Source organism: Dendropsophus ebraccatus, chromosome 3 (assembly GCF_027789765.1).
Source record: "Dendropsophus ebraccatus isolate aDenEbr1 chromosome 3, aDenEbr1.pat, whole genome shotgun sequence".
Classification (NCBI taxonomy): domain Eukaryota; kingdom Metazoa; phylum Chordata; class Amphibia; order Anura; family Hylidae; genus Dendropsophus; species Dendropsophus ebraccatus.
Window position 1 is genome coordinate 171,770,652 of NC_091456.1, and position 25,778 is coordinate 171,796,429.

Consider the following 25,778-nt stretch of genomic DNA (forward strand, 5'->3'; position numbering starts at 1 on the left):
CCTAGGCACCACTGTTATATATATATATATATATATATATATACACACTCACCGGCCACTTTATTAGGTACACCATGCTAGTAACGGGTTGGACCCCCTTTTGCCTTCAGAACTGCCTCAATTCTTCGTGGCATAGATCCAACAAGGTGCTGGAAGCTTCCTCAGAGATTTTGGTCCATATTGACATGATGGCATCACACAGTTGCCGCAGATTTGTCGGCTGCACATCCATGATGTGAATCTCCCGTTCCACCACATCCCAAAGATGCTCTATTGGATTGAGATCTGGTGACTGTGGAGGCCATTTGAGTACAGTGAACTCATTGTCATGTTCAAGAAACCAGTCTGAGATGATTCTAGCTTTATGACATGGCGCATTATCCTGCTGAAAGTAGCCATCAGATGTTGGGTACATTGTGGTCACAAAGGGATGGACATGGTCAGCAACAATACTCAGGTAGGCTGTGGCGTTGCAACGATGCTCAATTGGTACCAAGGGGCCCAAAGAGTGCCAAGAAAATATTCCCCACACCATGACACCACCACCACCAGCCTGAACCGTTGATACAAGGCAGGATGGATCCATGCTTTCATGTTGTTGACACCAAATTCTGACCCTACCATCCGAATGTCACAGCAGAAATCGAGACTCATCAGACCAGGCAACGTTTTTCCAATCTTCTACTGTCCAATTTCGATGAGCTTGTGCAAATTGTAGCCTCAGTTTCCTGTTCTTAGCTGTTCGTTCAGAGATGCTCTTCTGCCTACCTTGGTTGTAACGGTTGGCTATTTGAGTCACTGTTGCCTTTCTATCAGCTCGAACCACTCTGTCCATTCTCCTCTGACCTCTGGCATCAACAAGGCATTTCCGCCCACAGAACTGCCGCTCACTGGATGTTTTTTCTTTTTCGGACCATTCTCTGTAAACCCTAGAGATGGTTGTGCGTGAAAATCCCAGTAGATCAGCAGTTTCTGAAATACTCAAACCAGCCCTTCTGGCACCAACAATCATGCCACGTTCAAAGGCACTCAAATCACCTTTCTTCCCCATACTGATGCTCAGTTTGAACTGCAGGAGATTGTCTTGACCATGTTTACATGGCTAAATGCCGCCATGTGATTGGCTGATTAGAAATTAAGTGGTAACGTGCAGTTGGACAGGTGTACCTAATAAAGTGGCCGGTGAGTGTATATTTAATACAACACCGATTCTGCAAGTTTTTCCACCTACACAAGACTGGAGAGGGGTGTAATTTTTATCATATGTACACTTCACCTGTCACTTGGGGAGGTTTTGTGTTTACGCCGTTTGCCCTAGGGTAAAACTGACTTGTTACACGTTCCTCAAGTCAGTACGATTACAGCGATATGTAACTTGTATAACTTTTAATTTATTTGATGGCTTTTAAAAAATTAATACCTTTTTTTAAAATAAATGTTCCTTAAAATCGCATTCCCATGCTTATAGTGTTTTTATCCTTGGGTCTATGGGGCTGCCTGGTTTGCGTATGTGACTTTTTGATCACTATTTATTACAATTTTCCTGGATTTGATGCGACCAAAATTGTGTAATTTCGCGATTTGGAATTTTTTTGTGCTTAAGCTGTTTACCGTGCGAGATCAGGAATGAAATAAATTATTAGCTCGGGCAATTACGCATGCGGTAGATGTTTATTTATTTTTATTTATAAAATGGGAAAAAGGTTGTCATTCAGACTTTTATTATGGGAGGGGATTTTTTTATTAATAAATTTTTTTTTTGGATATACTGCATAGATCAATGAGATCTATGTTCTATTGCTCTGGGCCACCGTAGCCAAATGCAATAGATTACAGAGCCGGGATCAGCACCACTATGGCGCAGACAACCGGCCGGTACAGGTGCAGGGATCGCTCCTCCGCGAATGCGGGGCAATCCTCCCACTATACCTCCACAGATGGGGGAAAATATTTTAAATGCAGATGTCAACTTTGAAAGCTGCATTTAAAAGGCTAATTAGCGGGCACAGTGATCGGACCTTGCCCGCTAATAGCTGCGGTCCCAGGCTACAGATAGCACCCGGGATTGCGGCAGTTCAGAGCGCCCCTAGCGACACCAGGGCATACATTTACGCCCTGGGTCCTTAAAGGGAACCAATCACTCAGAATATGCCCCTAACGATAAGGAAACGTGCTGGTACATCACCCAGCACGCTTCCCAAACATGCCCCTGTACCCTCCTTAATTACAACGTAATCTTACTTTCCGAACTCCCGCGCTGTATGATAATTAGCTCTAAGTAGACACGGTGGGCTGAACTAGTCACAGTACTGGGCGTAGCTAGGCAGGGTCCTGGGCGGTCTTGAGCGCTGTAATCACGCCCAGAGGGGCATGATTCAAAGACCTGCGCTTCGCTGACTTCACCTCCGGCTTACATTCTACGTCGGCGACGCATCAACGTCTTCAGCACGGCGCAGTACGGCAGGAGAAGACACTGACGTACTGCGCATGCGCGGGTGTGGTGACTTTTTTTTTTACATAAACTTGTACACTCTGCCAAAGGAAAAAGCAATTTCCCAAATATTTTTTTTTTTTAAAGCATTGCTAATTTATAGGAAATTAAGATGTTTTAATACTCAATGCCAATGGAAAGAATTCATACACATTCAACTGGTTACATAGGTATATATCCAAATGATAATAAAACCCTTTAAGGCATTTTCTGGTACCTTAAGATTAGGGCTTATTCCCATGTTCTGTGAAACATGGACGGCACAGACTGGGAAGCCCCTCTCTGTGCGGCAAGATGTATCAACATCATGTCGAAAGCGGGGAGTTTTTGAATATTCGCGGTGCTGTAATGAAGTAGCCGCACATCTATGCCATTAGAGCGGTGCAAACACTCAAACACTCGCTTAAATAGGACAGTCCAAAGCATCAGGTGATTCAATTGTGCTGCCTGTTAAGCAGAACGCATTGATGCAGCATCAGTATCTGGTATAAGGAGGATGCCGGACTATCTTATGAATGAAAACCCGGCCTAACAGTAAAGTCACATCCAGATTTGTTCCAGAAATTAAATTTTTTTTCATTTACTCATTTGCATGGCACTAGTCTTCAAAAACATCAACCATATTCATTTGAATTGATTCGATTTGCAGTTGTAGAATTTTTTAAAATAAATCTGATACTTGTGGACATTCCCTAAATGTAATAGTCTATACACAGTACATCACAAAGGGGAAGGGGGGATAAGTACTGTGACAGCTGTGCCTAGTATTACAGCTTAATAGCTGGTTTCACACAGATTTATTACAACTGCAAATCACAGTCTGATCCCTAAACTGGCCGGTTCGGGTTATGTTCTTGCAACCATTATATGGACCTAAAATGCATCCGTAATATGCCGGAGTGAAATTGGCCTACACATATGGATCTAGAATGATCGGTCTTTATAATATTCTCAAAAACAATAAAAACAAGAAGTCAATAATAAATTAATGGAAACATGTCTTTATTAACGTTTAATATCCAAAAAATAAAACTCTTATAATTCTCTTTACAGCAAATATATAATATCAGTGCTTTGGCCGTAATAAGTTAAAGGCCCTTTATCATAAAATATATGGTTTTTAACCTTTACTCAAACTGAATTTATAATCCCTATACGTCCCTACATATACATAACAAAAGGTGTAGTAAAATTAGCAAATACTAAACTATATTAATAGATTTTTTCCATACTAACATTTTGTAGTTAATATAAATGGTACACGCATCTAATGTTTCGGTTAACTCCTTGGCTTCTTAGTTGCCGTGTACGATGCAATAATAGTTTATTTTTTTGTACAATTTTTTTTTCTATATATATATATATTAATATATATATATAAAAAACACATGCTTGGCGAATGTTCGTGCGAACTTGCTAAGACGGCAGCTAAAATGTTCCAATACTGACTTAAGCTATTCTACAAGCGATTAGCATCGAAAGTTTGCAATACATTATAATAATAATAATAGTATGCCATCAAGGCAAATATTATACCCCCATCCTGCCCTCCCAAAGAAAAAAAAATATATATTAAAAATAAAAATAAACCCAGAACAGTAATCTGTAAACTTTTTTTTTTTTAATATATATATTTATACGAAATGTAACTTCAAGTGGAAATAAAAAATAAAGATTTATCTATTTAATAGTCAGTACAGCTTCGGTATTGTGTTGTGAATAAAGAAAAATAATTGAAGAAAAAAATAAAATTCCAAAAATATAAAAAGTCCTTAGGGAGCTCTTTTTTCTATTTTTTTTTAATGGAACAAAAAAAAAAGAAAAAAAAAAATAGTAAATCTGTATTTTATATTAATATTATTGGACTGAGATTTAAACTACATAAATCCACAGGCTGAAATGCAAAAGAAGATTTAAAAAAAAATAGTACACTTCCTAAAATTCACATAGTGCCGATGGTAACTTTGGCCTGATAGTAGGCCATGGTCAAAGTCCCTCTAAAAATTAAAAAATAATAAAATAAGTATAGTTAAAAAGTCCCAGCCTTTCCCTTGGTTTAGTAAAGCTAAAATTCATTCAAGTCATGGCTGGCTCATAAAAAAGTATTCACATTTATAATAATTTTCTCTCTAAATAAACAGATTGAATGACGTCATCAGACTAATAGTCGGAATGGAGCATTCTCTATTAGCTGCTTTGTGCATTGTAAAGCTTTTGAAATAAATCAAGAAACGTTTAAAGAAAAAAAACAAAATAAAACTGGCGACTTTACAGTCTCTGTGGTAGTGCTTCCACTAAGAGCGCCCCATGGTGGGACAGAAAAAAAATAATAAAATTGCAAATACTGCCATGTTATTCGCCATCTGTCAGTGAACTTCGCCTCTGAACATCACTGTAGAACTGCACTGAAGGTTAAGTGTGTGTGTGTGTGGGGGTGATATTCCCATCTTAAGAAGTTATCCCCCCATGCCACAGGTTGGGCGTTCTAGAACAGAGCCCCAAGTCTCCTGTTAGAATGGAGCGCCATTCTCTCTCTCTGAGGGTGAAGAGAAACCAAGTAGTGTTTGACTGTTTTCATAAACAATGAATAACATGGTGGCACCATCCACTCCATATTAACAGAAGACTGGGCTCCCTATTGATTCCTGAGATCTAGGAGGGCCCCAGTGCACCCCCTTGATCAACTACTTGTTCTTTATCCTTCTTAAAATGGGAATATCCCTTTAAATTTGCTCTGGTTTTCTACAACAAGTACAATCGAGCACCTAATATTTTACTTTGGTAAAGTAATGAATGCTAGGGACTTCTTCGGGAAGCTAATAACGTCTGGCAGTGAGGCTATTTTAACCATACTTGCGGTTCCATCACGTTTCATTCTACAATCACATCCAGGAGCTGCATCCAGAATTTTGCCCTAAAGTTAAACCAACTAAGGGTGCGTTCACACCTACAGGATCCGCCAGCAGATCTGATGGTGCAGATTTGATGCTGTGTTCAGTTATTTAAATGAAATCTGCTGCGGATATGCAGCAGAAAATCAGCTGAGGATCCGGCAAGTGTGAACGTACCCTAAAAGGGGATGTCCCATCAGAGAAACTACGGCTACAAAGATGATGATCACACGTCTTTGTCTGTTGGACAGACATTATTTCGAGCTCGAATAAGGCTATTGCTTCAAAACAACGGCCATTAATCCACAAAAACGGCCAGTGTTTTCAAATAATGTCTGTTATTTGGCCTCCAAATGATGGCTGTCCAAAAAACCAGTGGTCACCCTTTGGCTGTGTGGTCATGGCCTAAAAATGCAGCTGCAACGGTAACAAGTTTAGTCCAGAAGGTAGACAACTGTGGCCAACTCACTGATAGGGCAACACAGGCAATGGTCTCCTACACGAGACAACCCCTTTAAACTTTTAAGGGATTTTTAATGAAGGCTACATTTTTGTTTTCTCCCCCTTGCCTTTTATTTTTTCATGGATAGAGCTATCTATATGAGGGTTTGTTTTTTGTCGGACAAATTTGTGGGGTGAAATAGGAAAACACTACTCTTGTACTTTGTTTTTACGGCATTTATGCTGCAGTAAAAATTAGTTGGTCACTATGATTGCAACTAAACCAAGTTTAACTATAATAAAAAAATAAAAATAAATGTAAATATTGCTATACATCCCCCTATTCTGATCTCTAATATTTTCCTATTTATGTAGCTATTTGAGGGCTTTTTTGCATGGAGAGCTATAGGTATGGATGTAATTTTTTGGGGTATAGGTGACTCCTTAATCCAGTTATTTGGGCAGTACTGCAGTGTACTGTTACCTGGCCGATCTCACTCCACCTTGTGATCGGGCGCAGAATTTCAAATGCAGCTCTGGAGGTGGCTGAAGTCGTTAGGTAACCAGATAGCGGATGATATTTAGATCTACATGATGTTCAAAAGCGGAGCAGCTTCATCTCCATTCTCAACCTGATCATGCATGGCCGACCTTCTGTAAAGGCAGTGAATCAACATTAAAAATCTAGACACTTGTTGCCACCTATGTAAACATATTTGTGAATGTAAACTAACCGGAAATCATAATTTACCATGTATACTATACCAACATCAAAGACCTTAATGCCAATTAACTGGACACCACCACAGTCGATCTGGGCATGCAGTAACTCATAAGGAGGTGGTAGCAGCAGTTTCTTTTTCTTTAGTCAGCCTGACTCTTGCCTTTTCCATATATGCGACTATATAGATTTATATATAGGTGTTAGAGGAAGATTGCTATAGAGTGTTTTTGTCTGTTTTCTATATAAATATCCTGCAATACATCTAAGAATGGATTTGTATTGCTTGGTTGACTGGGGACTGGCAGACCGGGCACAGGGGCATTTCCTTCTGGCAGATCTTATTAGCACATTCCATGCAGAAGAAATTGTGGCCGCAAGGAACGAGGGCGGCGATGACCTCGTTGTCAAAGCAAATGACGCAGTCGTGCTTCCGTCTCGTCTCGGGCGGAGAACTGGATGTGGAGCCGCCGCTGGAAGAAGAGTAACTGTTGGTACCATTGGAGAAGGCAGGGATATAGATGGGAAGCCCACCCTCACTTGTGCTTGAAAGGTCACTTCTAATACTTCTGGTAAGAGGGTACTCCAAGCCTTCCGGAAAGGTGGGAGACATGCTGCCTCGGCGCTGAGATTTAGCCGCGACCTCATTTCCAAAGCCGGAGAGGGAATTTGCCGTTTCAAAAGGAGCCCAGATTGGCTCGGAAGGAGACGGTATTGGATCGAAGGCAGAGGTGTCGGTGAGATCTTCAGAGCCCATAGTTGGCATGGTTTCTCCAAACCAGAAGTTGTTTGCGCTGAACGGACTTGTTGGACTAAAGTCGGCCAACCTATTACTTCCAAAGAACGAATCTGTGGAGCCGCTCCCCAAAGAACTGGAACTATCATTACGGTAGTTGGAAACCATCTTGTTACAACCGGGGGCAGTGGCGGTGGCATTTGCATTTAACCAGCTGGACGCCAGGCCGCTCGCTTCAAAGCTCACATCTGTACCGTTATAGTGGAAATCATTTTCTTCGTTGAGCTCGATAAAATTGCCGGTACGCATGGCTATGTGCATCTCGATCTCTTCCCTGGCCCGGTCTACATTCTCCGGCATCCCAGTGACCTCGAAGACCGGCTCTTTGTCTCGGCTTGGAGTGACAATGTAGGTGTGGGTTTGCTGTTGTATGCGTTTTATTGTAGCTCCCTTTGGCCCCACCACTAGACCGACCACCCGATAAGGTACCCTCACTTGTACTGTAGTTTGACCTGGAAGGTTGGGGGTACATTGGGTGCTGCCTACGGTGGGGCCGTTTTTGTTGCGAGATGCTCGTATCATAGAAAAGTGTTCAGCTGCCGAGAGAATCTCTCTTTTGGCCATGGCAACGTCCTCTTTTCTTCCAGTGACGACAAATACTGGCTCTTCCCCTCGGACTGGAGTTTTGATGTAGGTGTTCGTCTTTGCCCTCAGAGCTTTGATCTTACAACCTACAGGATAAAACATTCAGACTAGTTACTGGGGAGGAAGATAGTGAATTACATTTATAATCATAAGCAGTAATACTATCTGAATCTCAGTAGTGCAGCCTAAGGCTTTAGGCCTATCTAAGCATAACATTTTTTTTTCTCTTAAAGGGGTGCTGAATAGAGATGAGCGAACCTGGAGCATGCTCGAGTCGATCCGAACCCGAACTTTCGGCATTTGATTAGCGGTGGCTGCTGAAGTTGGATAAAGCCCTAAGGCTATGTGGAAATCATGGATATAGTCATTGGCTGTATCCATGTTTTCCAGACAACCTTAGAGCTTTATCCAAGTTCAGCAGCCCCAGCTAATCAAATACCGAACGTTCGGGTTCGGATTGACTCGAACCCGGTTCGCTCATCTCTAGTCAGGAACCGTCCAGAGCAGTAGCAAATCCCCATAGAAAACCTCTACTACTCTGAAAGGTTTCTGACTTGGCCAGAGGTAGCAACAGAGAGCAGTGTGTCAGACTGGAAAGAATACACCACTTCCTGCAGGACATACAGCAGCTAATAAGTACTGGAAGACTTGACATTTTTAAATTGAGGTAAACTACAAATCTATATAACTCCCTGGTACCAGTTGATTTGAAAATTATTATTTTGCCAGTGCATCTAAAAGTATCTATGGCATATAAGGCCGCTGCCAGGTCACATGGCTATAGCTCATGCTGGGAGTTGCAGTGTAAAAGATTCCCTTATAATAATCTGGCACTGGTGGGATATCTTCCATTTTCTGTTACATGATCCCTATCAATGATATGATGAGTCAATGATACTCGCCCGTGACTTCTGGGCAGCAGCATGAGGTCACACTATAAAAATAAGATGACATCATCACCTTCACAACACTAATAGTTCCCATCTTAAGTGACTGACCAATGACTTCTCACCATCTTTATTGAGGCGTTGACTTCTGTAAAGCTGATAACATTTCTGTATGATCCTTAGTTAGATCTGATTCTGGGAAAGTCACTGGAATCACCTTCTATATGAGTCATCACCCAGCTTACTGGCAGTGACCGGCACATTCTACACCTTACACCTATGTTTTCCTAATTATGGAAATTTTATTTTAGAAATTTAAAAAGAAAAAAAAAAAAACTACAATTTTTTATTGTCATAAGTAGAGATGAGTGAATTAGCAGTACAAATTAAACGAATGGCTGAGGTTGGGTTCACACTGTTTTTGCAATCCGTTTTTTTTAAAGGACACAAATGAGGTAGGCTACGTTTGTGTATGTTACAAAAAAAAAAAAACACGAATCTGTTTGAGCCTTTAATGGAATTCAATAGAAAAACTGATGCACACACATGCATCCATTTTTTTTTTTTGCAAAAAACGCATTGCAAAAATGTAGTGTGAACCCAGTCTTAGCTCGGCAATCTGCTTATTAGCCGGCAGCTTTTGAAGTCCATGCCGCTCCTCTCTGGGTGCCTAAAAAACTGGAGAACTTTCCCCCTAAGCCATGAGGGGGAAAGAGCTGCCTGTATATCTCCGGATATCTGCGTCACTTCCACCTTTTTTGGAGGCCGGAATAGGGAACATTTTCTAAGATCTGTTTCTATAGGAAGACTGTGAAAACCTCCTGTGAACTTCCATAGTGCGCCCCTCCCCCATTATGGACAAAGCTAAAGGGGGGAGGGGGCTATTGTAATGTGAAAAATACAGCAACAAGCTATGAATGAGCTATACATCTACAACCCCCAGCTGCTGCACTACAACCCCCAGCGTGCCCAGAAACACCTCACCTAAAATCTGCACATTGGGATTGATGTAGGCATTGATGCCAGCCACATTACTGGGCTCTAGTCATTAATAGTGCCCACATCTACTCTCATGGGTATATCCCCCCCCCATCCCTAAATACACGCGCACGTATATATTTACACACACACCATATGTGGCACCACACCCAGAATCCAAGCACCAATTGACCTAGTGACAACCTAGTACTTAGCCAATTTACCAGTGCCATCTAACACCCTGTGGCAGTGCTTCAGCCTGGGCCTGGTGGTACAGTCACTTTAACCTAGACCCCCATCCAGAGCTCATTTGGTGCCCACACACTGATCAACCTGTACCCACATCCTATACTTAATGTGCCCACTAACTAATCTCTGACAGTGCCCACACCTTGACCTCCAATGGTGCCCAGATCCTAAACTCGGCCAGTGCTCCCAAACAGACAATGTGACCCCGCCAGGGCCCCCCCACTCTCACACTGACCCCCCCCACCAGTTCCCCCCAACACAATGTGACACCCACCAGTACCCCCACACACACACTGATCCCCCACCAGTACCCCCACACACACACACTGATCCCCCACCAGTACCCCCACACACACACACTGATCCCCCACCAGTACCCACACACACACACACTGATCCCCCACCAGTACCCACACACACACACACTGATCCCCCACCAGTACCCACACACACACACACTGATCCCCCACCAGTACCCCCACACACACACTGATCCCCCACCAGTACCCCCACACACACACTGATCCCCCACCAGTACCCCCACACACACACTGATCCCCCACCAGTACCCCCACACACACACTGATCCCCCACCAGTACCCCCCCACACACACACTGATCCCCCACCAGTACCCCCCCACACACACACTGATCCCCCACCAGTACCCCCCCACACACACACTGATCCACCACCAGTACCCCCCCACACACACACTGATCCCCCACCAGTACCCCCCCACACACACACTGATCCCCCACCAGTACCCCCCCACACACACACTGATCCCCCACCAGTACCCCCCCACACACACACTGATCCCCCACCAGTACCCCCACACACACACTGATCCCCCACCAGTACCCCCCCCCCCCACACACACTGATCCCCCACCAGTACCCCCCCCCCCCCACACACACTGATCCCCCACCAGTACCCCCCCCCCCCCAGTACCCCCCCCCCCCCAGTACCCCCCCCACACACACTGATCCCCCACCAGTACCCCCCCACACACACACTGGTCCCCCTCCCCCCACGCAGCCTGACAGCCGGGCACACTCACCCTGCCGGCCCACAATCTCGGCGACGTGCTCGGAGCTGGGCACGGGCACTAGCTCGTTGGTGTTGACGCTCTTCCTGCGCACGGTGATGGCGGCCTGCTCGGCTGCGCCCGGGTACTGGCCCGCGAGTAGCAGCATGTCTCCGGGATAGACAGCGGCCTCCTCGTCCCCGGGCCTCTCCTCCTCCTCGGCCTCCGCTGCCGCCGGGGCCTCCAGTGCAGCCAGCCTCACCCGGATCTCCTCCAGCTCCGGCGTCCAGGAGGCCGCGGTGCCCGCTCCTCCACCACCACCGCCCGGCATGGCGATCGCAGCGCACTGGGACAGCAGGTAATCAGCTCATGGATGCCGCCCGCATCGCTCCCCGCCCCGGCACAGTCACGGCGCGCCCGGCCGCTCCACAACTCCTTTCTTCCCACTCCCTCTTTTTTCTCTTTGTTTCCCGAACCCGGCTGCACACGCCTCTAGTCCCCGCCCCCTGCACAAAAGGCCAGCAAACCATTGGCTGCCGAGCGAGTGAGGAAAAACAGATTCCGTGCTCCGATTGGTGGTTCCCAGATGACAATTACACAGAAGGGGCGGGTCTAGAAGCTGGGCGTGGAAGGAAGAGGAAGTGTGTGATTTAGTGGGAGGGGCTTGTTTGGGGGTGACGTCAGGGACAGGGGAAGAGCCTGCGGTGTGCGGTCAGGTCACAGACAGCCTGGTCTGCAGGCGGGGGCGGGGTCAGACCGTCATGTATGGACGCAGTCGCAGGGCATGCCGGGAGTTGTAGTTTTGCAACAGCTGGGACGCTACAGGCTGGGGAGCACTAAATGAACTCCACAGTGGATGACAACTAGAGTTTTGTGCTAGTCTATGTTCACATGGTGTATTTTTACCCCTCAGCCAATATGTGACAAAATTTTATCTTGAATGTTTGCTCTTTATTTAGACCACACTTATAATGCTGCTGTGTCAGAAGAGTACTGCGAATATTCATACAGTTTGGGAACTTCCTGCTTTATAAAGGAGGTCCGGTCTGAGGGGTGGTCTACAGTATACAGTCTGTGCACTGACCATATACTATATATATATATATGTATATATATATACCATATACTGTGCACCGACCATATACTGTATATATATATATATATATATACCATATACTGTGCACCGACCATATACTGTATATATATATATATATATATCATATACTGTGCACTGACCAGATACTGTATATATATATATATATATATACCATATACTGTGCACCGACCATATACTGTATATATATATATATATATATATATATATATATATATACCATATACTGTGCACCGACCATATACTGTATATATATATATATATATATATATATATACCATATACTGTGCACCGACCATATACTGTATATATATATATATATACCATATACTGTGCACGACCATATACTGTATATATATATATATATATATATATATATATATATACCATATACTGTGCACGACCATATACTGTATATATATATATATACCATATACTGTGCACCGACCATATACTGTATATATATATATATATATATACCATATACTGTGCACCGACCATATACTGTATATATATATATATATATATACCATATACTGTGCACGACCATATACTGTATATATATATATACCATATACTGTGCACCGACCATATACTGTATATATATATACCATATACTGTGCACTGACCATATACTGTATATATATATATACACACCATATACTGTGCACCAACCATATACTGTATATATATATACCATATACTGTGCACTGACCATATACTGTATATATATATACCATATACTGTGCACAGACCATATACTGTGTGTGTATATATATATATATATATATATATATATATATATACTGTGTACCGACCATATACTGTTTATATATCATATACTGTGCACCGACCATATACTGTATATATATACCATATACTGTATATATATATATACCATATACTGTGCACTGACCATATACTGTATATATATATACCATATACTGTGCACCGACCATATACTGTATATATATATATATATACCATATACTGTGCACGACCATATACTGTATATATATATATATATACCATATACTGTGCACCGACCATATACTGTATATACACTATATATACCATATACTGTGCACCGACCATATACTGTATATATATATACCATATACTGTGCACTGACCATATACTGTATATATATATATATATATATATATATATACACCATATACTGTGCACCAACCATATACTGTATATATATACCATATACTGTGCACTGACCATATACTGTATATATATATACCATATACTGTGCACAGACCATATACTGTGTGTGTATATATATATATATATATATATACTGTGTACCGACCATATACTGTATATATATACCATATACTGTGCACCGACCATATACTGTATATATATACCATATACTGTATATATATATATATATATACCATATACTGTGCACTGACCATATACTGTATATATATATATACCATATACTGTGCAGCGACCATATACTGTATATACACTATATATACCATATACTGTGCAGCGACCATATACTGTATATATATATATATATATATATATATATATATATATATATATACCATATACTGTGCAGCGACCATATACTGTATATATATATATACCATATACTGTGCAGCGACCATATACTGTATATATATATATATATATATATATATACCATATACTGTGCACAGACCATATACTGTGTGTATATATATATATATATATATATATATATATATATATATACTGTGCACCGACCATATACTGTATATATATACCATATACTGTGCACCGACCATATACTGTGGATGTCTAAATGGCCCCTAAAGAATTTAGGGAGGTTATTTTATCTGACTGACATACTACTGTCTTAAAGAAATAAACATGTTATTAAAGTACAGTATACCTGTCACAATGTCACAATAAATTAAAAATCTATATAGCTTTCTGAAACCAGTTTGAAAGAAAAAAAGAAGATTTGAAAGAAAAAAAAATCAACAGTGTCCCTTTAAATGTTGCATATCTTATTCTTAACCCCTTTACGACCGAGGATGTAACTGTACGTCCTCGGTCGGGTAGGGGAGTTCAGAGCGGGGACGTGCGGCAACCCCAATCTAAACCAGCACAATCCTGGGAGCTAATAATAGCCCGGGACCGCGGCCATTAAAAGGCTCGGTCCGATCGCCGCACCCACTAATGAGCCATTTAGATGCAGCTGTCATAGCTGACAGCTGCATCTAAATGGCTATTTGTCCCTGCTCCCCGGATATCCCCTTAAACTATTTAAACCACAATCCCCTTCCAGCTGTGTCACAATGTGCAAGAAGGACCCCACCTGCCCATCACTAGCTATAATTGAGAACAGCTTACTTTTCCCATATGGCAGTCTGAGACAATAGACAAGAATTTTGTGGGGTTGGAGAACCCCTTTAATGTAGAGAAAGGTACAATCACCCCATTGTGTGCAGTGAGGTAGTGTAACATACACTGTTCATTTCCTATGATAGAGTTTCTCTGTATTTCTGTTGGTTATGTCCGCTCACTTGGCTCGTGTTCTGTTCATTGCAGCGGAACCAGTGCTGCCCACACATGGGTTGATCTGGCTGACATTTTGTTGTTGCCAATGTTTTTTTCCGGACATTATGCCAACTGTATCATTCATTTGTACACAAATCAGTATGGCATAATATGATATAGTAGAAGCAGCATGCCGACTATGTAACCTATTCCCCACATTGGACACGCATGTACGTCATAACACTGGACAGGGAGGATGAAGAGGACTCAGGTGGCACCTGTCCATAATGGCTACTGCAGGAGATAACTCAGATCCTGGCCATTTAACCTCTTAGATTCTGCCATCAATACTAACAACAGCATCGCAAAAACATTATTGTATTCTTGGTAGGGGGCAAAAAAAAGGGGAAAGGGTTCATGTGCTTTGGGTACAATCCCTCCATTGTGACCAGCAGAATCTATTCTCTTTACTATGTATTATAGCATTGCTAAATATTCTAATGGTATCAGCCCAGCTGGCACATCTTCTGCCATCTTTCCTATCATTCCTGTGCTGCCCACAGACATTCGGATGTTGCTGACACTTTATTGTCGTCAGTGTTTTTGTTGGTCATTGCGCCAAGTCCATCATTAATTTCTTCTATACACTAATGAATTAAGGCGCCATTTATAGAGCACAACATTCTTATTGGCTGTTAAAGGGGATTCTGTAGTGTTGAGCAAGCACTTGATGCAGCATTTTTTAATGCTCGAGTTCTCAACTTAAAGGGAACCTGTCACCCCCGCACTTAGGGCAGAACCCACCCGACCCCCGAGAGAGCTTTTTTGAACAGCACAAATGACCATATTAATCCAGACCAGACCTGACCCCAGAATAAGACCCAGGTATCAGCCTCCTATTCTAATACAGACCCCATAATCAGAAATCAGTATCAGATCCCCATTATATTACAGACCCCAGTATCAGCCCCAAGCACAATATAGACCTTAGTATCAGGCCCCCAACATAATACAGACCCCAGTATCAGGCCCCAAGCACAATGCAGACTCTAGTATCAGGCCCCCAGCATAATACAGACCCTAGTATCAGGTCCCAAGCACAATACAGACCCTAGTATCAGGTCCTCAACATAATCTAGACCCTAGTATTAGACTAAAAGCATAATATAAACCCTAGTATGTGGTCCGCAGCATAATAAAGATCCTAGGATCAGACTAACAGCATAACTCAGACCCCAGAATCAATGGGAGACTCAAGTATTTAAAGGGGCAGAACACAACCCCCCCCCCCCCGATAGAGCCCCCCATACTTACCCCCTTAAGCTGGTCCCACTCCCAATGCCGGTCCCGCCATAGAAAAATTTCCGGCTGCTCCTCAACGCGCCCAATGTGCAAATTAGGAGAGATAAGTCCGATGTCTATAGGAAATCACTGCTCCAGTTTGGGTGCAGGTTTTGCCACTCATTTCCATTCAAGTGAATGGAGCTTAATTGCAAAGCACACCTGAGCTGGAGACAAGAGTCGTGCTGTCTTTGAAAGAAAGTTGCCATGTTTTTCTAAGGTTGGATAACCCCTTTAACCACTTAGTGAGTCATAGCCATATAAGGGCTTGTTTTTTGTGGGACAAATTTAACTTTTTATTGGGACCATTTGAGGGTTCATGTAACCTACTGAATAACCTTTATTAACCCTTTTTTTTGGGGGGGGGGAGGATAATAAAAAATGTAATAAAAAAAATAAATATATTTTTTATTAATATTAATGATAATGATAATAATAATAGTAAATATACACTATTTAGTGTGTGATAAATATAACATAATAAATATATTCTCTGGGTCACTACGATTACAGTAGTACCACATTTGTATAGTATTACCACAGCTCTTTGTACCATTGTACAGGGTAAACGTATCAGGGAATCCTTTTATTTCAGAAACTAAAGGAAAAATTACATGTCTAATACCCCAACAAGTAATAGGTGAGCGGGCTAAGTCCAGAACATGACCACCTTCACATTGGAAAAACTTGATCCAATAAGATGGATTTCAAGATGGTGGCCATATTCCAGGCATAGCTTAAAGATAGACCCTCCTCACCCATTACTTTCCAGGGAATCAAATATGTAATTTTTCCTTACGTTTTTGAAATAAAAGGGGCTCCTTACCCTGTACTCATCCCTTACAATAGTAGCAGGGTGGTGACCATTGGGCCATATGTAACTGAGTATACAAGTAAACAACTGACTCCTCAGCTGTAGTAAATGTAAATTCTGCACAGGAAGCCCACAAATTAGAGACCCCCCACTGGTATGAAGACAAATGATGGGAGTCATAGAAAGCATCCATGATGATTCATGTTCTGGAATAATAATGAGGTCTCTGATGTTTGTTCTATTATCTACAAGATCAAGCTCTCATCTTCTGAAATACTCTGTGCTGCTGGAATACCCTGCTTCTAATGACTCTCAGTCTGTGACTACCCACAATATTAGTACACTGCTCTCCTAAAATACTCTGTGCTGCTGGAGATTCTGCTTCTTCCACTATGTAACAGTCTATCTTCTCCCATACATTTCCATTCCTATCCTCCTGAATTATAGACTACAATGAAGTGGTTGTCTTTCAGGTATTGTATGACATTTAGGACTTAAGACAAGGGGGGGAAACATTGTTGCCCTAGTCATCATATTGTATGCCCTGGCACTGGCCACATCTCAGGAGCGCCCCCTGTGTGCAAATATACTCCACCCCTTTTACAGTCAGGTTCATGGGACAATCCTCATAAAATTACCTAGTGGGGCTGTTACTGTGGTGCCCCACTAGGGGTGTTACTGCTGTTCACACAGTTCGCAAAAGTCTGTACTTTTTGTGGTCTTATTGCAGCCAAAGATGACCACTAGATGTCGCTGTATTGTATATTGAAGTATGGAAGCTGCACAGCTGAAGTGTCTCTACGGGTTATTGTGTTTATGTATACCAGATTCTGTGAACCAGTAGGATCTTTATTTTCTTCTGTCCTATCACCCCTTCCCTTTCTACTCTTCTGTTGCACTCTTTCCACCCAACCACAGCGCACCTTACATGCTGGTTAGGAAGTTAGTCCCTTGGGTGAAGGAGGAGTCTTAGTTAAGCTACAGTGGAGAAAGGACACAGCTAACATAGCTCTCCACAGTGGTTCTACCTGGGCCCTGGCCCTCTGCCAGGTCCCCTCAACAGAAAAGTGTTAGTCTTAGTCAGTACCCCGCATCGGTAGGACGCAGGACAGTGCCCTCTTATAAACTCTTGCAGTGTTAAACCCCTCAGGAGAGGACTAGCCTACAGGTCATCTCAACCCATGCCGAGGACTAGGAGTAACCACAGTGCAGGACAGTATCCACTAAAGAGCCAGGGAGCTGGGAACTGATCCGGGTGGAGCAAAGTTGCTGGTAGGTCTGTGGGCTCCCTCTCGCGGCGCGGGTGTTGGCAGGAGGCCCTCAGCACTCTTCCAGGTAATCCCAGGTAACAAGGTCTGGGGCCTGTGTCACCCATTAGTACAGTTCAGCCAATGCTAGTGGGCATAAGGTGGTGTGAAGATTATAGGAAAGTAAATACGCAGGCACAGGTTGTCTTCTTCTTCTACAAATATCCTTCTCTACACTCCAACATCCCGGCAGAGCACATTACTACATGGGTTGAGACTCTCACGGCACCCTTCTCTCTACTATGCTACCTCAGTACAACTTTATCAACTCTACTATATCCTATTTAGCACTTATGAAGCAGATCTGGTGGTTTTACGTCTCAGTATTTATTGGAACTTTATCAAGTGTATATATCTACGCACTTCTGTATTACCTGTTGCACATTTGCAAATATTAAAGCAAGTCAACATTATCAAAGGAGTCTGTGATTCTTCACTACCACCTGCACAGCATATACACCGCAACCTTGGGACATCTCTCCTTTCTGTGGGTGGCGGGTCCTACTATTATTCGGGAGGATCATTACACTGCTCTGGCCACCTGTGACTACATTATCCGTGACTACACTATCCCAAGGCACCCGGCAGCAACCCGACAGGACACCGACCACAGGGGAAAAGGGTACAGCCGGCCTTAGAGTCCTTTTACACAGAAAGATTATCTGACAGATTATCTGCCAAAGATTTGAAGACTATAAACTGAGATCGGGTCATAATGGAAAGCGTGAGGTTTCTCCTCTTTTCAAATACATTCCTGGCTTTGGCTTCAAATCTTTGGCAGATAATCTGTCAGATAATCTTTCGGTGTAAATGGGCCCTTACACCTTAAAAGCAGGCGTGCCATCACACCTGTGTGCCCACCTGGCACAGGCGTCACGTGAAAAAACCCTAAGGTCCAGCTGTATCTTGGCCATCGACCACAGTAGTGCCGTCACACTTGCATTTAGCAAGTGACCGGCCGTCCCACCGCTACAACATCATCCGGGGGCACACCCCATTGCCTAGTAACACCACAATGGTGAAGCAAGTGGGTGGTCATGTGATCTCAATGAGAGGTTGACTGGAAGGAGCTGAGTAAGGGCCTGTTCACACAGAGCAAAAGTGGCAGAATCTCAAACAGAGCATGAGTCGCGGACACCGCTTGAAATTCCGCCACTTTTGCTCAGTATGAATGGGCCTAAAGACTGCCTGTGGGAGAAAGACCAACAGCATGAGAAAGACTGCCAGTGGGAGGAAGACCACCAGCATGAGGAAGACCACCTGCATTTCCCCTAGAATCCCCTATAAATAGGTGTGCAGTGTCCCAGAACAGAGTATTTATTTGTCACTTTATCTCTGCACCTTTATTGTAGCCAGTTCTGTTCTGGAAAGCTATGGTCTACTGCAAACTGTGTGTATTGTGTCACCTCTCTCAGTAATCAGGTCTGCTATTCCATTCATTTCTTGTATGCATATTCAGTTATCAGTGCCTAATGGTATTATGTCACCCCCCAGTGTTCAAGTATGGTACTTCTCATGTATATTTAGTCCTATATGCCTAATGGTGTGATGATGCAATGGATGGATGTCACGTGACTGCCCCTGCTTCCATGGTAACCCCAATGGCCATCGAGCTTTGGCTGAGGACTTCCTCTCTGCCTCAGTCTTGTCTTCCACCTTCAGGGGGACATGTTGTGTGTGTGATCTCTCTCCCCTGTCAGGAGAGAGATACGTGTGCTCTGCTGCTCCAGTTCCACAAGAAGTGTTCCTGGCTGTGTTCTATTCTCAAGTCCTCAAGATTCTCATCCTAACCACAAGTTCTGGGTGCCGTTCTTCAGTCATTCCTCTCATCATCTTCTCTAATCATCAACAGCAAGTATTCATCTCAGTTTCATTCCGCCCAGCATCTCAACTTCAGTCTCACTACTACTCCCATCATTCAGTACGCTATCATCACAACCTATTGCAGCATCACCCATTACTCTGCCTTATTCAAGTTTGCCTTATACCCGGTTGCATCCGGAGAGACTGTTGCTACTAGTTACCACCGTTATAATACATACACAACTACCGTTGTTTCTGAACCTTGGCATTGGTGTAATTATTTGTGCCCTGACTAAGGACAACGAAGAATTGCTCGGGCTCCGCATGGTCAGGTTCCTGCTGGTTAGCTGCATCCCCTCGTGCCATAACTGTGACCTAACATCTGGCAGGCAGCTATCCGGGATCCTACTCGGTACTACCATCTACCACTACTCTCAGCGGAGTGCCCAGCGCAGGTGGTGTGTAGCAGCATTAGGCAGATAATAGATGTGATCCAGGGTGATACCCCATCTCTACTTGGGTCAGGAAGGAATTATTTTTTTTCCTTCAGTGACTCTTCAGGTTCAGGATCCACTGGGGCCAGAAGAGCCACTAGCCCTGTTATATAATAGTATAAGGGACCTCTGCCTATTACGGGGTGGGAGCTCTTAAGGTGGAGCTTAGTAGGAATGGCTAGGTCTGCAGATTTACCATAATTTAAGAGCATTTTTTCACGGCTTATGGTAATACCAAAAATCTGTGTGAACATGGACTTACTTTGGTCATAGGTGACCATACCTGATGATGACTTTGTGATTTCATATACATACACTGATTTTATTTTATGTTTTACGTTGGAGCCCAAGGAAGGTTATATGGCCCTGAAACATTGAATGTGTGGTGGGCCGTTTGTGGCAGCTGCAACCGGTCACTTACTAGATAGTACTTTGTGACTCCACTACTGTGGTGGTTGGTCAGTGGAGTATAGTTCTGTCAGGTGTTAGGTTGTCACACAGCACACAGGTATGAAGGCACACCTGCTTTTAGTTTTTTGTGGCTGGCTATACTTTTCCCCAATGGTCGGTGACCTGCCGTGTTGTGATGGGTCCCTTGGGCGCTTATCACGGTGGTCCGGAATGGAGTTATGACCCACCCACAGAAAGGGGAAATGACCCAAGAATGGTGTAGCTTGAGTGTAGGTGTTGGTTCAATAACCACTGAGTCCCAGTATAATAAATAAACTCTTTACCTATAAATCTTCTATGATACAGGTGAACAATAATTAACTGATACAGACTTGACTTCACTAGATCTGTACTGAGAGCTGTTGAGGTAGAGAGTAGAGTAGCGTAGCTGTGCGGACTTGGTTGCGTGCTGAGAGGAGTAGAGAGGAGTAGGTCATGAGAATCCCAACCCCAGAGCGTGTCTCGGTGTCACCTGCTTTGCAAGATAGAGTACAGCTCTTAGCTGCTTTGCTCTATCCAGATCAGTTCCTCTACTTTTAGGATACTGTCCTGCACTGTGTTTAAGGTCACAGCGTGGGTTGGGGTGATCCCTGACTTTTTCTCTCTTTAGGTGTTAAGCACTGCATCTTGAGGATAAATGTTGGTTTAAAGAAAGTCTCTGTGTTCTCCATAGGGATACACTACAGCTGGTCTGTCCTGGACAGGGAACCTGGCAGAGCCAGGCTCCTGGCTAAGCTCAGCAGGGATGCCTGATCTGTGTTTCTTGCTCCACTGAGAAACAGAAAGGAACTGACTAGGTGTGGGTCTACACTTCCTCTCCCTATGTGACAACTTCCTACAGGGTGTATGCAACAGCTCCTGTGAGTGGTGAAGAGAGCACAAGAAGAAAGGAGGATAGAGATAGGTGGAAGAGAAGAATAACTCTCATTGGTGTACAGATCAGAAACAAAACAAAAACCCTAACTTGACTACAGCTGTGCAACAGTTACAAATATACAGACAGTAACCTCTTGTGGTAAAACTCAAATATACACCTTCATTACCACATTGTTTCTTACAGTACAAGGCTTTTGCGAGGGGTGTTTAAACTAGCAACACCAGTGGTGGGACATCACAAATGTTCATATATGTCATTTGGTTACTTAATATTGTCTGTATACAGTTATTTCTTTTTAATGGTTATGGATTAAAAAAAATTAAAATGTGCAAGTATTTTGAAGCCTTACTTCTCCAGGCTGACTCTTTTCTGCATCTATTGTGAGGTTACCAAGTGGTGAAGAGGTGAACTAAAGGAGTGAAGTAGCAGAAGAACCAATTCTAAGTACATAATAAAGTGTGCTGCCATTCCACTACTTATAGTTGAAATGTAATGTGCATTCCAGTAGCCCACTAAGGGAAGATATCGAGCGGCCCACCAGGAATCTGCCTGGAACTGAACATTGTCCAGGCCTGGAGAAGAGCATTTGTGAAGTCAGACCCTGAGGAGCAGGCCTGGCTCACAATTTCCTTTCTAGTTTACCCTAAAGGAGTTGGATGGGGTTGAGGTCAGAGGTTAGTGTGGCCACTGAAGTTTTTTCACACCAGACATGCCTTTATGGATTCTGCTTTGTGCAGTGGGGCACAGTCATGCTGAAACAAAAAAGTACAATGTTGGAAGCATCACTTTTTTTTTTTTAGCAGTCCCTGCCGAGACGATTCATCACAGGAACTGGCACTCACTTGCAGAGATAAGGAGGCATTGAAACAGCAGCTCAGTGGATTGGGGTAGGTGAGTATGACTTATTTTCAACGCGGTTTACAGCCAAATGTAAAAAGTGTTATGACCCCAGACAACCATTTTTATGCTAGATGAGGTTTGGTCGCTGCATTTATACAGTCAGCAGCATTGGTTACTTTGCTCCTGAGTACTTGGTGCCCTCCCTTTGTAACTTCTTGTGTTCTCCACTTCCTGGTGGTCCCTAAACACTTCCACTTCTAATCATACCGCTCACAGTTGATGGAGGAAGATCTAGACGGGAAGATATTCCAGTAGCTCATTACTACAACACCATGTTGGTATCAGTTAACTGAATAGAATGACGCATTCTAGGACTGGATCTTATGTATTGTGGCTGTGGGACTGAATAAAACACCTGAATCCAATTATTCAGATTTGAGACCCAACCACTACCAGTAATAGCATCTTTAGAGAACCATAAGGACAAGAATGCTTACCATGGTCTGGTCACTACTTCCTGCTTAGGATAACCAGTGGCGTAGCTACCCTAGACCATGTGACTGCTACCATGTGGTCTGCCTCCGTCGTGGCTACGGCTCAAAGCATCCACTGGGGGCAAACTGCCATTTTCTCTTGTAGCCGAGGGTAGCATTGCACCTCAAGCCACAAGAGCCCCCCCCCCCCCCCCCACGCGATGCACATACTCAAATGACCTGGCAGCCGGCGCAGTCCCTCGATGTTCCTTTATCCCAGCTCTTCGACGTAATTCCGGCGCCGGGGGTCTGGGAGAACGGAACACTACGGGACTACCTGGCGAGAATGGGACACCAACAGGTCATGTGAATATATGCGTTGACGGGGGTGCAGGGTTTGTAGGGTAGGAGCTCGTACAGGATTCATGTGGCCCTGTATAGTTTCTTGCTATGAATCCTAACTACGCCCCTGAGAATAACCATACTTGTTATAGGCCCTCAACTTGTTCAGCTATGTGAATAATGACTATGACTAAGTGTACAATTATAAATAAATGCAAAAAAAATGAACCCCTAGACGACCCTGGGCATACCCGTACGTCCAGCGGTCGCTAGGGGAGTTCAGAGCGGGGCCGCGCGCTAGTTTCCGGGTGCCGCTTGTAGCTTGGGACCGCGGTTACTAGGGGGCACAGTCCGATCGCCGTGCCCGCTAATTTAGTATTCAGATGCAGCTGTCAAAGTTGGCGAAGGGGCGATCCTTACATCTGGCACCGGCCAGGGTCTGCGCCATAGTGGCGCTGATTCCGGCTCAGCACTCTATTGCTTTCAGCTGCAGCAGCCGAAAGCAATAGAGTGCCTATCTCAGTATTACTATACTGCATAGATCTCAATGAGAGATCAGTGTACTTATACTAGAAGTCTCCCAGGGGAATAACTCTAACCCCAGGGGGGAATAACCGTAACCCCAGGGGAAATAACCCTAACCCCAGGGGGGCTTCTAGTATAAGTGTAAAAAAAAAAATTTTTATTAATAAAAAACCCCTCCCCTAATAAAAGTGAGAATCACCCCCCTTTTCCCATGTTATAAATAAAAATAAATAAATGAACATGTTTGGTATCGCCCCGTGCGTAATCGCCCGAAATATTAATTTATTTCATTCCTGATCTCGGTAAATGGCGTAAGCGCAAAACAATTCCAAAGTGCAAAATTGCACATTTTTGGTCGCATCAAATCCAGAAAAATTGATACCGATAGAAAGTACTTGCTTCAATGTGTGAACTGACAGGTCTTTCTGCGGCCGGAATTCACTGAATTCCGGCCGCAGAAAACTGACCTGTCAGTTTTTTCCGGCGCCGCATGGGATGCCATTCAACATAAAGCTATGTCACACACCGCAAAACTACGGCCGTAGTTCTGCGGTGAGAACTACGGCCGTAGTTTTACGTAGTGTGAACATAGCCTTAAGGAACATATATTTGTTAAAAATGGTTTGAATTTTTTAAAAGCCATCAAATAAAATAAAAGTTATACATGTTACATATCGTTGTAATCGTAACGACTTGAGGAACATGTATAACAAGACAGTTTTACCCCCAGGGCAAAAGGCGTAAAAAAAAATAAATAAATAAATAAAAAAAGTTGGGTTTTTTTTCAATTTCACCACACATTGAATTTTTTTCTGGTTTTGCAGTGTACTTTATGCAAAAATTCAGCCTGTCATTGAAAAGTACAATTATTGGTGCAAAAAATAAGGGCTCATGTGGGTTTCTAGGTGAAAAAAATACAAGTGCTCTGGCCTTTTAAGCACAAGGAGGAAAAAAACAAAAACACAAAAAATTTAATTGGCCCTGTCTTCTAAGGGTTAAAAAGTTAAAGATTTGGTACAGAATTTTTTTTTTCAAAAGGTGTTATTTGATTGGCACTTTGTTGCCATTGCTTTGCTCGGCTGCCCAAATCTGTACAAATTGAATTTATTATTATGCAAAAAAAGGCAAACACAGAACCCTGGATGAAATCTCGCTCTATTGTCTCATGGTTATTTTTAATCAACATGTAAATATACTGCGGTTAATCCCATTTGCTTCAGCATTAGTATATAACCTGTATAACCCTCCTCTGCCGGGTGGCTAATTTTTTGGAAAAATAAATTGGAACAATTATCTACAGTGCAAACAGGAGATCCCTGCTTAACATATGTATTGGATTATTTTCCTGTTTTTAATAGTCCTGTTGTAATTACTTCCTGATATAATCATCTCTAAACAAGGCCAAACTCAATTAGCGCCACAAAGATGCTGGTTACCATGGAGATTAACTTGTGTAAGCTAGACCCAAAAGGTTTAATAGTTTTAGGATTTAATAGTTGAACAAGCTTTCTTGGGGGTTGGTTATTAAGTGTTCCTAAGAAATATTTTGCCTTTTTAAGTAATGAATAAAAAAAAAAAAAATTACCTCTTATTCTAATTCTCCTTATGGAGATCCAGCTACAGAGCAATGCTGCCTGGGAAAATATATGCAAAATAGATCTCCTTTAGAAGAAAGACAGTTGTCTCTCTAGTGACACCTATAGGGGACTACCTGTATGGCAACATTCATAGAGCTTTGAAAAATGACTTGGATTATGAGCCAAACTGTACACATCAGTATAAAGCACCTTTTCTTTTTTAAATAAAATTCCTAAAGCGATAAC

The 25,778-nt window shown here is 43.0% G+C and overlaps 1 protein-coding gene across 2 annotated transcripts in view; it reads right to left on the reverse strand.

Annotated features, from left to right (window-relative positions):
• Window positions 1-6,049: 6,049 nt before the first annotated feature.
• Window positions 6,050-25,778, reverse strand: part of MEX3C (mex-3 RNA binding family member C) — a 114,718-nt gene continuing 94,989 nt past the window's right edge. Inside the window, exons 1-2 of one of the 2 annotated variants that reach the window (XM_069963146.1) lie at window positions 11,101-11,557; window positions 6,050-8,011 (exon numbers count right to left, since the gene is read on the reverse strand). In XM_069963146.1, the coding sequence (XP_069819247.1) occupies window positions 6,810-8,011; window positions 11,101-11,398 (1,500 nt within the window). In that variant the 5' untranslated portion in view covers window positions 11,399-11,557 and the 3' untranslated portion in view covers window positions 6,050-6,809. Of the gene's footprint in view, window positions 8,012-11,100; window positions 11,558-25,778 lie in introns of those variants that run through there. The other variant, XM_069963147.1, reaches the window with a different exon arrangement.